The 15144-nt window shown below is 42.3% G+C and overlaps 1 protein-coding gene across 11 annotated transcripts in view; it reads right to left on the reverse strand.

Moving 5' to 3' along the window:
• Positions 1-15144, reverse strand: part of UNC5D (unc-5 netrin receptor D) — a 574077-nt gene that overhangs the window by 225124 nt on the left and 333809 nt on the right. For all 11 annotated transcript variants that reach the window (XM_058720717.1, XM_058720720.1, XM_058720721.1 and 8 more), the window contains one exon: positions 14038-14181. In XM_058720717.1, coding sequence (XP_058576700.1) covers positions 14038-14181 — 144 coding nt within the window. The remainder of the gene's footprint in view (positions 1-14037; positions 14182-15144) is intronic.

Consider the following 15144-nt stretch of genomic DNA (forward strand, 5'->3'; position numbering starts at 1 on the left):
AGCTGTGATTTTACAAAATGCTTTGAGCACTAATTTAACTTGCTCTCTATTGAGCTATTCCCAATGCAATACATTCCATTGCATTTGGCCTCTTGTTTACAAGGAAGCAAAATTCATTCAGATTCCATCAAAAATTGAGTATTTACTGAAAATTAGAAGGACAAGAATGTTAATTTTGAGTCCAGGGCTGACTGGAAACCAAGAAAGACCACAGACTAGGCTTGAGAGAAAGAGTAAGCATCACAGACAAGTAGGTCTTAAAGAGACCCTAACAAGGCCCAGCGAGAGGACGTGGAGATCCAGTGTTATTCTACTAAATGGGTGACTGCATAGTCCTCCTAGCACACAGACAGCCTGTCACTTCTGCCCCTCCTAATCAATTGCCTCCTGTCTATTGTCTTAATGGCCCCTACTTATCTGTTGCTTGCACTCACTCATGCCTTCTCATGTCTGAGGGCCACAACATGCTTCTTTGCCTTCTTCTGTTGCCTCTGCCAACAACTGATTCTTCTTCAGGATCAAGTCATACACAGAAAAGCAAGAATCTAGAAGTACATAATCACATTAATCTTTCTTGAGAGGGTCTCTCAGACTGGATTTACTCCTATGCAGCAAACTCAGGTGTACATTCTTGGTCCCATGGACGTGACAGGTACACAGCATGGCCACCCAGGCTGACCAACACTGCTTCCCACAGCAAAGGACTATGGGTAGGACTCCATACAAGGGACCATGCCTATAGAAGGCTTTCTGAGGTTGGCTTTGACTCCAAGTTCCGGTAAAGGCACCTTCTGTGTATCAATTATATTGATTTGGCTGTATCAGTATGTAAAGGATGGCTAAAGTTTGACCTAAATAGCAGATCTTAACAATCTTCAATAGGGAAAAGTTATTAGGTGAAAATATAGACACTCGGTGCTCCCTTGTTTTTAAAATACTAAATTAAAATAAAGCTAATAAATCACACATTATATCTTTATATCATGTTCCACTGAATGCTCTAGGGACAACATACTTATAAAGCTCCATATCTTATGGGTTTGAGAGTATGACTGGTCTACTTGCTGTGCGAATGGGGACACTGAGTCTTAGATGAACACAGAGAGAGACACTGAATCAAAGTCCTTTTGATGGAGGAAAAAAAAATAGTGCAGTCCCAGGAATCATTGACAAGACTAGGGTGCCCAGCTCTGAAGAAGTGTAACGAAAGGTCCCACTGCTCATCTTTCTACTGTCCGGATTCCCTGTCCACGATGTCGCTTAGCCACACACCCCCACGCCGCTCCGCCCCACAAAGCCACACCAGTGTTCACTTATAGTTAATGCAAAACGACTCCATGGCTGATCAGAGTTTTAAGAACAACAAAGACATGAAGAATCATTCCTGACTTTTTCAGTGCCCTGCAGCCCTCCACAGATTAGAAGGATGTGAATGAGCAATGAGGTTAAAAAGAAATGACCCAAAAGTAACCTTAGGCTTTCAATACTCACCATCTCATTACAATTCAGTACTAGTACTGCTGAGATGGGGGTGGGGAATAACAGGAGGGGAAAGAGAGTCAAAAAGAAAAAGCCAACCTAACAGTGAGAAGAATACATTTTTTTAACCTGCAATGTTAGCTTTTTCGATTCTTCTCCCACTCCAGGTCTCCCCGAGGCTGGGAAGGTCGATCAGGACAGGATGTGGCCAGTGTCTGGAGCACATAAACACTGGAATATACCACAAACATCTAGCAACCCTGTCTTCTGCTTGGCCCCATATAGCAACTGAGTGGAAGAAAGGAACACTGTATTTTGCTTTCCCTTAAATCAATCTTTTTTTTTTTTAATTTTTTTTTCAACGTTTTTTATTTATTTTTGGGACAGAGAGAGACAGAGCATGAACGGGGGAGGGGCAGAGAGAGGGGGAGACACAGAATCGGAAACAGGCTCCAGGCTCCGAGCCATCAGCCCAGAGCCTGACGCGGGGCTCGAACTCACGGACCGCGAGATCGTGACCTGGCTGAAGTCGGACGCTTAACCGACTGCGCCACCCAGGCGCCCCTCCCTTAAATCAATCTTGCCAGAACAGGAAGGATCTAAGACGCCACGTCAGCACAAATTGTTCACTTTTTTGGTAGCAAAGTCCATGTTTTAGATTAAGTTTTATAAAGAGACCTAACAAAAAATGTGGAGGGACTAAAGTTGACATGAAAGAGCTGGCCCCCTAGAGGTCTGGGGGAGTTTTCCAGGAAAAGCGAATGGCAAAAGGCTATGAAATAGGGACAATCATGGATATTTGAAGAAGAAACATAGTCCCAGTGTTTGGGGCAGTGGAAGAAAGCATTGTGGTATAAGGGTAAGTAAGAGGAGCTGGTTAATTCCCATGGAGCCAGCGGGAGAAGTATGGCCAAGGGAACGACATGATCTGGGTTGTACTTTTTTTTTTTAAGTTTATTTAATTATTTTGAGAGAGACAAAGGCAGTGCAAGCAGGGTAGGGACAGAGAGACAGAAAGAGCAAATCCTAAGCAGGCTCAGTACTGCCAGTACAGAGCCTGACTTGGGGCTTGAACTCATGAGCAGTGAGATCACGACCTGAGCTGAAACCAAGAGTCAGACGCTTTAAACCACTGAGCCATCCAGGCACCCTTGTATTTTTTTTTTTTTAAATAACCATTCTGGCTTCAGTGTGGAGAATGGGTTTTAAGATGTTAAGACTAGAAGGAGGGAGGCGATTATCACGGTAAAGAAATAACAATTGTTAGTACCAATGGAGAGGAGTGGATAGATTCAGGGTATGTTCTGGAGATAAAGCTGCTACTGGATGGGATGTGGCTGAAAGAAACAGAGGAGACAAAGATGACTCCCAGGCCTCGTCAGGAGCACCTGAAGAACCAATTCTGAACCAGGAACAACCAGAGAATAAACACAGATTTGCAGCAGTGTTGATGGAATAAAAACGAAGAGAATTTTCTTTGGCATATGTTTAAAATGCCTACTAGATAGATCCAGTGATCTATCAGGAGTGAATAGAGAAGTCAGGAGATGAGGTGCAAGGTCAGGGCTGAGAGTCATCAGCAGTCAACAGACAGGACCTGAAGCCATGGAATGTAAGATTTCACCTGGGGAGAGTCTGTGGCTTAAGGAGAGATTTCAAGAGGGAGAGCTAAAACACTACAATATTTAGAGGTGGGAAGAGAAGGAGAAACCTGCAGGAGAAACTGAGTTGTGGACAGGGAGAAGGAGAAGACAGCAAAAGTTACAAGAAATAAGCGTGGGCCCCCCTCCCAGAGATTCTGATTCCATGCGTCTTGAGTGAGGTCCAGTCATCTTAATCCTAAAGTGCTTCTCCTGTGAATCTCACACGCAGCAGGTTTGGGGGACTCTATGCGAGAGCGCAAAGCCAGTCAGTTGAGTCCAGAACACAAACCCAGCTCTTCTGGCATCTCCTTCTTCATGTGTTCTGCTGCTCCCATTCCCATGAGCTTTTAGAATATGAGCTCTTCTAATATTCATGCTTGTATTAAATTGCAGTCTATTCTTCAAATGGTTAACTCTAGCTCTTTCTCTAGCTTTTCTCTTCAGTCAAATTTTTGGAATGGGATGTTCATACTGCCTCTGCTTTCTCAGCTCCTATGGATTCTTAGATCCACTATGATCTTCTAACCCCTCCTCTCATTACACCGCTTTGCCCAGATCCACGGAAACCTTTATGTTCTCAAATGTCACTGACCCTGCTCACTTGATCTTTGGATGGCATGGACACTGAGGACCATTTATTCCTTCAAAGAAGTCTGCACCCCCTCTTGCACATTCCAGGGCCTCTTCAACTTTTCTTTCCCATCTTCAGTCTTCTTCATGGCTCTTCCTCTGTTCATCCCTTAACCATTTACATAATTTCACTCCTGGACTGCTGCTCGGATCTTGTTCCCCTTAACTCTGTCTCTAGTGAATGGGATGGCAGGGGATTTAGAAAATAAGGCCACATCATTGTCCTTCTTATGACACTTCGATGGCACCAGACCACATCCTGGATGAATGTAAACCCAGCAGAGAATTCAAACACCCTCCATAATGTGATCTCTCTACTTCTAGCTGGTAGCTGCATCTCCTTGTTTCCCATGTGGTAGTTCCTACTGTTCCACCTTCTGTGCCTTTACCCAAGCTCTGTCTTTAGCCTGAAGATCTGTTTGTTTGGTTTTTTTTAATTATTAATGCTCCTTCTTCCTTGGGAATTAGCTCAGATATTAACGGAGGAAGTATATCATAGATCTTGACAAGCAGCAAATTGTCCCTCCTATGGGCTCCTAAAACATGTGGAGTTTACCACGGGCCACGAACCACTGAAAATACTTGTTTTTAAGTATGGCCCATCGCTAGACTGTAAACTCTTCAAGGGAAGGGATGGAATTTTATTTATGGTTGTGCTATCTAGAACATGGTCGATACTTAATTACGCATAGATAGCTAACACTGCCTCATCTAAGTTAGCATTCCTTTGCTACTTATCAAATTTCTGGAATGTTCTTATTCTGGTAGACAGATGCAAAACTAATTTAAGAATACTGTCACTAGGTTCAGAGTCCTCAAAGATTTAACAAAGTTTTATTTCTGTTTTGCTTCTCCGTCAGAAGGTTTCTTTAGTAGAGAAAATAAGGGATGAAATAAAACCTATATCCTCTTCCCTGATAAACTTTTACTGAAGTGTTTATAGACACGTCCATTTTCTTGGAAGTTTAAGGTTTATTAATTACCACAAGAGCAGCAGACTGAATCAAGCCTTTATTTCCCAAAAAGGTGGAGGCTGTGTTTTTTTTTTTTTTTTTTTTTTTGCAAATTCTTCTTGGTCAAATAATGGTTGGCAATAAGCAGCATGAAGGAATATTATTTGGGGAGGGTTCCCCCTGCCCCATCATCCACAGTGGGGTATGTTGTAAAGCAAAGTGCTGCTAACTGGGAATACCCATTTTTAAGGTGGGTGTTTTCAATTGTGCACACGTGAAGCAAAAGTAGCACGATTTATATCAATTCCATACAAATCATTCTACTCTGTTCATAGAATCACAATCTCTTATTGTACAGTATTTCTCACACTTTCTACTGAAGTGCCCCCTGCTGGCAGAAGAGAACAAATTCCTACCTCTACTGCATTTATGGGTGGAGCCTAAGAAGACCTGACATGAACAAATTTGTTTTGTTTTGTTTTGTTTTTGAAAGAGAAGAGGTGGGGAGGGGCAGAGAGAGAGAGAGGGAGAATCCCAGCCAAGCAGGCTCCTCTCTGTCAGTGCAGAACCCGATGAAGAGCTCATACCTACAAACCCATGAGATCATGACCTGAGCCGAAATTAAGAGTCGGACGTTTAACCAACTAAGCCACTCAGGCGTCCCACACAAAGTGGCTTTGAAGAATGAAGTTGCATTTTCACAATTTAAGGACATATTGCCTTCTACCCCTTGTATCCATGTTTATACTTGACTGACCTAAAAGGGGAATGATAACTGATGCTACAGAAAGATGTAGCATGTCTATCTTGAAGTTTCTTGTATCCCCAGAACATCCCTGCGGTTTTACACACAGGGCTGGCATTTTGAGAGACATGTGAAGTTAAAAATGACCTATTATGTAAAACGTTCCTCAATTTAGGTTTGTCCAACGTTTCCCTCCGGTTAAATATAGATCAGACATTTTTGGAAGAAACATCACTAAGTGATTCAGTCCGCTCTGTCCATCACATTTGGAGACATACACTGCCGACAGGTCCCATTGCTGTCGTCAACACTGATCACTTGATTAAGATGGTATAGGGCTGGATTTTCCACTGAAAAGCTACTCATTTCCCGTTGGTAATTATTAAGAAATATCTTGTGGAGAGATACTTTGAGGATATACAAACATCCTGTTACTCCTGAAACTTTTACCCTCTAGTTTTAAAGCATCCGTGATACTTGTCTGAATCAATTAATATTCTAATATTCTAATGGTGCCACTATGATTTTCCATTTCCATCATTCCTTTCACACTGATCCATTTACTCTACCATGAGGGAGGGCTCTCCCTTTGCCCTCCATTATTCATATGTTCATTCAGTCATGTTTTTCAGAATACCAGTATGGATTTCGGGTTCTTATTTGCTGAGTTATAATCCATCTCTCTCAATCATTTTGATACTCAAATTGTCCCAGATGTGACCAATGAGAGTCCTTTTTCGGTGGCTGCTATTTCCTTTTACATGTTCAAATGAAAGGACATTGTACAAAGTAAGTGACATTTACACTTCAAAAACTCAATGTCATGAATGACAAAAGAGGACTGAGAAATTACCCGGATTAAAGAAAACTAAAGTGACCTCTCAGCTGAATGTAACCCATGATCTAGAATTTTTGTTGTTATTGTAACAAAGGAGATTACTGAACCATGGGTGAAATATGAATAAGGTCTCAGGACTAGATAATAGTATTGTATCAGTGTTAATTTCTTCATAATTATACTACTAGTTATGTCAAAAAACATCCTTGTTCTTTAAAAAGCATACACGATTAAGTATTTAAGGGAAAGGGGGCATCCTGTCTGCAATTTAATCTTAAACGTGTCAGAAAACAAACCACAATAATCTACATATGAAAGCATATTATCAACACAGAAAGAGAACTCCAAAGCAACATTTGATGATTCTCAGAAGACTTTGGGGAATTCTTTGTACTACACACTGCAACTTTTCTGAAGTCTGAAATTATGTCAAAATTAAAAAAAAAATTAAAACCTCTATTAGTGTGTATTTCACCTGCTCACGTCATGCAGTTATTCCTTCTAGAGAATCGCCAACAGGCATGCACCCCTTACTTGCCTAGCTAGGCACAGTTTACAGGAGGACGTGGCCAAAAGAATAATGTGCCAATGGGCATATCTAGTTACCAGCTTGACCCCAAACATGCATTTTAAAACTCAGACCCTACGATGTTACCTTGTAGGAGGTGATTTCCTGAACCATCGCATCACTGCCACTGACATCCAGCTTCACGGGCATGGGACCAGTGGGCTTCCCCAGGGCCCCATGCTCAACTGCTCGATGGCCTCAAATTCTTAATTTTTGAACAAGGGATCCCACGTTGTTATTTTGCACTCGGTACCACAAATTATGTACCTAGTCCTGTGGCTACAAGCCAATGTGACACCTTTGTGTAAATCAGACACACGCAAACACAGGCTTGAAAATACCACCTCTGTGCGTAGGAAAACCAGACCCTTCCCTCAGGCGGTTGCAACCATGTGCCAGGTACACATCCTGGCTGCTGGCGTGTGGGATGCTTCTCAGCCTCCCCATTCCCTTCCATGGCTAGATGCCCTTACACAGTGCACAGCTTCATCTAGAGGCCCAGACTCTCATATCCTTCAGTAATTTTCACATACAGTTGATACTTGGACAACACAGGTTTGAACTGTGTAGGTACACATCTGTGTGGATTTTTTTCTACACGTACTGGACAGTAATGAACATGTATTTTCTCTTCCTTATGATTTTGGATTTTTAAATTAATTTATTTTGAGAAAGAGAGAGAGCATGGGAGGGGGAGAGAGAAAACCCCAAGCAGGCTCCACGTTGTCAGTGCAGAGCCAGATGCGGGACTTGAACTCACAAACTGTAAGATCATGACCTGAGCAGAAACCAAGAGTAAAGACATTTAATCGACTGAGCCACCCAGGCGCCCCATCTTCCTTATGATTTTCTTAATAGCATTTCCTTTTCTCTAGCTTGCTTTATTTGAGAGTGCAGTATATAATATACACAGCATACAAAATATTTGTTAATCGTTAGTGTTATAGGTAAGGCTTCCAGTCAACAATAGGGTATTAGCAGTTAAGTCACTGGGAGTCAAAAGTTGGTGGATTTCTGACTGCATGGGAGGAGGTCAGCGCTCCTAACTCCCATGTTGTTCAAGGGTCAACTGCAAATTAATTTCAGTCTAAAGGAAAGGACTGACCGTTGACAGAGTAAAATCATATCTTTTCTTCACTTTGGCCACATTCTTCCACGAAGAGGGGAAGGAAGGAGGGTTTCAAGGTTTTGTGCAATCGCCACCAAGTACAGAGAGGTCTGGACAAGTTTTCCCCATAACCTGTGAGTAAATTCCATGTTCTGGAAAGGGAGGAAGGGAACAGAGCAGGTGGAGCTGGCGGCCAAGGTCTCCTTCAGAGCGTATACTGCGTATCACAGAGTTGTATGATTGTAATGATTCACCTGCTCCCAAATCCCTGTTGACCCTCTCTTTATGGCAGTAAAGATTATTAGGAGTAGTGCACAAGGCAGGGAGAACAAATATGATCCTTATAATAATGTCCCGGTAAGCTACAGATTCACTAAGAAGCCAGACACCATGTCGGCACCGTGGCCCAATCAAGATAACTAACAAATGCCCTTTCAGAGAATCATATCTGGCATTGATAAGGTTGCCTTTTCAAACCAAACATTCCTAATACAAGGGTCATATAGAAGTCTCTGCAGTAGGCTCAGGGGTCAAGACAATGAGGGTAATGCAGTCGAATCTCACATCAGATTACATTCTAAGAAAGGGAACAAATCCACCAGCAAGTTCACAGTACCTGTGACTCTATGCAAATTATAATAAATACCATGGGATAAGTGCTAAATAAATGCTATGAGAACTCAGAGAGGTGGGTATTTAGATTTTTCAGTTTTGAAGCTGGAGATACCACAGGGGAGGTATCTTGTCGATGGCTCAGTTGGTGTGTCAGCTGCTGAGGTCAATTAGTATTAAGGGATTTGTTCAACTAGGTTTCATAAAGGAGACAGCATATGAGACGGGCCTCGGATGTAGGAATTAGGTGGGAAGCTGCAGGATGGTGCACAGTGGGGCTGAGAATATGCTCCAGGGAAGAGAAAGAATATGAGCACATCACAGGGGGGAAAAGTGAGTCTCATGTCCCAGAGTCTAAGCTGTGCTACCGTAGTGGGATCTCAGCACGCTTGCAGGGATGTAGTGGGAGACAAAGCTACAAAAGTAGGTTAAGGCTGCATTTGAATATCAGGCAGATGTGCCTACATTTATTCTTATTATTTAATTTGCTGTCAGGAGGGGGTCATCGGCAGTTTTTAGCAGGTGAAGTTATTTATCAGAGCCATGAAGCTGAGATCCATAATGGAGGCTTAATTGGATGTCTCTCTTCTATAGTTTTCAAAAAGATACCACTACCCTCCAAAAAGAAACAAATAAAAATAATACTGTTTTAATGTGTGCCTGGAAAATGAGGTAGAGAATTTCACAGCTTTTAAATGAGGTTCTCCTTTAAACTCTTCACTCATTCTTGGCACAACTGCATAGGTATTTTAGGCGTGCCTCAAAAAAGCAGCCTATTTAAACGATATTCAGGCTGTATACTTTATAGATCTTTTCTTTAAAAAAAAAAAAATCAACAAAGGGGCGCCTGGGTGGCTCAGTGGGTTGAGCGTCTGATTTCAGCTCAGATCACGCATGATCTCATGGTCCAGGAGTTCGAGCCCTATGTCAGGCTCTGTGCTGACAGCTCAGAGCCTGGAGCCTCCTTTGTGTCTCCCTCTATCTGTCTCTCATGCTCTCTCTCTTGCTCTCCCTCAAAAATAAATAAACATAAAAAAAAATGAAAAACTGAAGTAAAATAAATCGAGCAAACAGTGGTTTCCTGCTGTGTTTCATTCTAAGCGGCCAACTTGCTATGTGACTCTAACAAGCACAGGCTCCCATCTCTCCAGCCCCAGCTCTTCTACTGGGAAAAAAGGCCCAAGTCTCAAGAAGCGAGTGATTGATCAAGAGTTAATGATACAGGCAAAACATTGTGTAAGCAGATGAAGAAGAGGGAGAAAAGTGGGAAAGAAAAGCAATAGCTAAGCAGCCAAATGTTCACACATGAAAATAAACAACCCCGAATAATTGAATATTCCTGGTTTTGACAACCGTCCAGCAGCAGAACCAACAGATGCTACAGCGGCCCGACCACCTCCAGCTGGATAGAATCAGACAAACGAGAGAAGGCCTGTGGGAGTCCCTCCCTGGAGACGGGCTTCTGCCAACCTGATGGGGGTATGTGTGGGTTGGCTTTATTTATTTATTTTTACTTTTAGAAAATCGTTTTTGAGACAGGGCCTCGGCTATTTCCAGCCCCGGGCATTTGGAAGGCGGCCAACATCTCTCTGACACACTGTGGAATTATTAAGGAGAAGACAATAGTTTAAGATGACAGGCACTTTGGTTACTAAAACAAAGCCTGTACTGGTTTTGGGACACGAAGGCAGTGATGCGTTTGACTTCATGTACATGTACAACGCGTGTAACTTATATGCACTGAAATATATTCAACATATGCAGGAACTTCACCATGAGGAGGAATTTCCTCAGCAACGGAATGGAAAAGCAATCACTGCTTCCCTCAAGGAAACAACTTACGTGCACGTGAACCTTTCTTGCTAGGACGGTTCTCAAATTCCAGTTGATAGAAAGAAGTCAACAAGGTTTAGTAGCAAAGCACCATCTGCTGGGTGACCTTTGGTCAAGCCACCTAACTCTTCTGAACATCATTTATTCAGCTATTAAATGATGACGCCTTATCAATATATTCAGTTATTACATGGATGAATGGGTTAAATCAGTATTTCCCAAATCGTGTGTCATAAAGGTTCTGTTCGTTTGTTTGTTTTTATGGTCTTGCTACTACTCCATGTATGGCCCACAGACCGGCTGGCAACATCAGCATCATCTAGGAGCTCTTGAAAATAATAGAACCTCAGACCTTGCACCGGACTTACTGAGTCATGGGTCAGAATCTGACCCAACAGGCCTGGGGTGGAAGCCAGGCATCTGCATATCTAACCGAAAATGCGGGTGAGGCCGTGTCAAGAAAAATATGAGTTAAATAAATAAAGTACTTGTATTTATCCTGTTTCCCTTTAAAGTTGAATGATGTCGAGGTGATATCATGCCAGTGATTACCTAGTGCGATCATGTCAAGTCACCGCAGTCGATACATACACCCCTTGGTGGGAGGCGCCAGCTGCCCGGGAAGGTCTGCTGGCTGTGGTTTCAAAATTGTTAAATTCTTAATGCATCACTGGCTAAATGTAGGAAGCATAAGGAGCTCTGATATTGAACTACAATAATTTAATGAATAATATAAAAATGATACTAATTTTGCAAAGTCCCCTCAAGACAATTGTCATCAGATTCATAAGCTACATTCATCTATCAAAATCCTTATTTAGCACATTAAGATGTCTTTAGTACTTCAAAAACCAATCTCAAAAAGGAGAAACATAGTGACAATTATATCCAATTTGGCTTTTCATTTACTGGGAATAAAGACTATCCTCATGTGCAATGTGTTATTTGCTGGGAAGTACTTGCAAATAGCAGCCAGAAATCTTATTTCAACAAAACATGAAGTTATTAAAAAAAAAAAAAAAAGTGCTTTTTTTTTTTTTTTTCCTACAAGCAAATGAAAAGAATTTCAAGCAAGGTCCTAAAGGCAGTTTTTTTCCCTCCACTTTTGATGCTTAATGGCATTAAACATAGTTAAATTTCAATTTACATTTTAATGTACACTGGTCCCCAAGTCAAATGCAATATTTAATGACGAACCATGTCTTGACTTGCATAAATAATTTTAAATCAATTAAAAAATCTGTCACTTGCGACATAGGAGGAAACTAAAAATATGTTACAAATATAGGAGATACCATTAATTGCATAACATAGGGTTTAATGGTAATTTTTTTACTTAAAAATCACATCTTCATCACATTCATATGTGCATATCATATGCAAGAATGTCAAAACGATGTTTTGAACCCTGAAGAGATTGGTGTAATTGTTACCACAAAAGTATCAGATGCCTCTAAAAAAGTCAAGAAATGATGGAAAAGGTTTCTCCATTTGTAACATCCTTTGATCCTATCATGCTTGGAAGAGTTAGATCCTAGGGCTGCCCTAGCATGGATTTTTAAGAGACTGTATTAGCCATAATCTGCATAAAATTGACTGAGGCGCTACAATTTTAATTCAGTGCAATTAGTTTTAGTAAGTATTAACACGCCTCCTAAAGAGTGATGCTGGTTCTATGGAGGCTCAAATAGCTCATGACTGATAACCCTAACTCTGTGCCAGGTACAATCTGAAATACTTTCTAGTTATCAGTCCCTGTAAGTCTTGCGATAATTCTATGAAGTAGGCACCCTTTCATCACTGGAGACATGAAGACACAGAGACATGGGTAAACTGTCTGCCATCACAAAACTAAGGAGTAGAGCTGGAACCAGTAACCAGCAAGGCTGCTGTGTCTCCTGGGGTCTTAACCACCATGGTCCACATGGTCAAAGAGGAAACTGCGGGAGCAAAGGCACATGTCAGAGAAGCGACGGTGATTTGCAGAACAGCCAACTGCTTGGAAGGATATAGCGCACATGATCGAAGGTTATGGGAAATGAACAAAGGTGAGCTGGGAGCCATTCTTTGCTAAACTTTGTAAGCCAGGGGAAAACCCGGAGCTTTCTAGCAAGCAGGTGACAATCAGAAATTAAATGAGCAAGTATGGAGGTGAGAGAGACTGGAGGTGACAGATCAGTGTGGTGTTATTTATAATAAATCACAGAATAGGTCACCTGGACCTCAGAGACATAGAGGAAGAGGAGGAAAAGTGATGTGGAAAAGCCACAAATTGAGGAAGGCCATGTTGAAATCCCTGTGCTGCTTGTTCTCTCTTTTTTTCCCAGAGAGAGACTGGGAAATTTGACCTGACAAGGGTCAAATGCGCCGACTAGCCTGGCCGAAGCCGTGCAGGGATCACAGAGCTGGTTGTGTTAAGGTAAAACCAAACATATCCCCTCTGTCAGCTGACCTGCTACTTTAGAGTCAAAAAGTATTTGTTGGCTAAAATTAACTAAATAACTACAGGACAACGGTTTCCTGTGGCTCTTACATCAAAGAGCACAGCTTACAAAAAGACCTCTTCTCCTTGGACTACTAGGGCCCAGTCAACATGCAGGAGAGGGCCTCTCAAATTGCCAGGAGAGTGAAGGTGAAATGCGTATTTTGAGAAGAAGATTTCATTTCCCAAGAAACATAAATGTCTCTGCAAATAGCAATTCATTCCTATTCTCAATTCCTAAAACCATCGACATCTGCTATGAATTCCTTGAGTCCTCAAATAAATCCCCCTTGTCCCGTATTCTTTATGGCACTCTCAAAAGGCAGCATTTGAATAAAACAACAATAACCAAGTCTGTCCTCCTTCTCTCAATTTCTTTCTGGAGGAGCTTTTACACTCCTGGGCTCACAAAAGAGATTTTATGGGGACCCATCACGGTGGGATAATGGTGGTAGGGGAATGAAGACATTTTAAGGGAGGAGGAAGGAAGTTTCTGTCCTTCTAAGTCTGTTTGAGATGATGAAAACATTGATGCTGAAATATGATAAAAACATCTTGGACTCTCCTGAAAAGCAATTTTCTTCTTCTTCCCCCACCCCCCTTTTTCTTTTTTGGAGTTCCACGTGGGTCAAACAAATGCAGTTTTAAAGCCCATTTCCATGTTTTAAGATACAGAAGCAAGAGGCTGAACAGCAGGCTATTACAAATCCCTTAATCTCTAATGTCTTATTTTTGCAGATCTGCTGGAAAGTGCAGTAAATAGTCACTGCTCACCTTTCCCATCAATGCCCCCTTGAACTTTGTCATTGATAACGAATAGTAGAACCCATTTACACGGGTTTCTTTCTCTCAGAAACCGTTCCCCTCCCCACCCCCGGCATTGTCAAGACACCTGCGATCTGACAATCTCGGCAGAATCTCGGAGCCAACCTGATTTGCAGATTGTACTCCAGAAGCAATTTTCAACATTTAAAACACAACTTTAAAGAGTAAATTTGGTAGAGACAGAGACAGTTGTGATGCCTCCTGGATGTCCTCTGATCGATATTCTGCAGAAGCACCTGGCACCTCCAAAGCCCCCTCTTCAGCTCCGATGAACTCCGGCCCGTGTTCACACCAGACAAGAACATCACCGAATGTACTCACAAGCTATGCGCACGGAGGCCTTCCTGCTTTTGGAGGTCCCCAGGTGGCTCCATGCCACACACTGGCACCAGTAGTCCTCTGGCCCGTGGAAGTCCTCTACCTGCTGCCTGGTGACGTTGATAAACACCTCCCGGACCTTCAAGCCTGATGGGGAGACAGAGCAAATCAACTGAGGCCGCTGTATTTTTCAAACCAAAAGTTAAGGATAGCCAAACCTTCTCTTGTTAATTAAACAATTCTGTTTTTAATCAAGGCGAGGTTTTAATTACTCTGACAATAATATATTGCTGCTAATTAAATTCCAACAGCTGAGTAAGCTAGAAAGAATGAGTGCAAAGTATTACCAACCAATGTGGCTCCAATACCATACAATAATTTTCACAGTAACTCGACTTGATGCTTTTTCTTTGTCTTGCTTGGTGTAAAGCCTACGGTGAGGAATGCAGTACCACAATTAACTGCTGGGATTCTAGAGGCTAACGAGGCCTCAGCACACAGACCACAGAGATGTAGTTCCAGGTGGTTCTAAATGGCCCTATCCCTGGGTATGGCAGTGGGCAAGGATCTAGCAGTGTGGCTCAGGAGAAAGAGGGAACAGTGAATGTGTGTGAACAGGCCGGGAAACCAGGGAAGGGCCCTGCCTCAGCTTCAAAGGCTTCAGACAACAAATACAATGCAGACAATTTGAACTACGTGAGTCTCAAAGCCCTGAGGAGAGAGCCCAACAAGGCCACTGTAGCAATGGTGTGAGGAGGTAAAGGAAGGAGAGGCTCTTATTGAAAGAGGAGCTAAGGCTACCCCTGCAAAATAAGATAAAACTGAGACAGCCACCTCTCAATATTTATTATCATTATTAATTGCTTTGCATCCTCCCAAGGGTTAGAAAATGTGCTTGGTACTTCTTACTGGGGAGCGTGAGTTTCTTCCAAACCTCTGACCAAGGACAATCGGCCTTTCTTTCTTTGGGAAGAACAGTCACCTTGCATAGAGTGCCAAGGATGAAAGGGGACACGCATCACTAGCCATATCAGTTCAATCATCACGGGCAGGACAGCAGCCCTGACAGTCAGCAAGCTCTCTCCATTCACCGGACATGCTGAGGCTGTG

This window comes from Neofelis nebulosa, chromosome 3, assembly GCF_028018385.1.
Source record: "Neofelis nebulosa isolate mNeoNeb1 chromosome 3, mNeoNeb1.pri, whole genome shotgun sequence".
Lineage (NCBI taxonomy): Eukaryota > Metazoa > Chordata > Mammalia > Carnivora > Felidae > Neofelis > Neofelis nebulosa.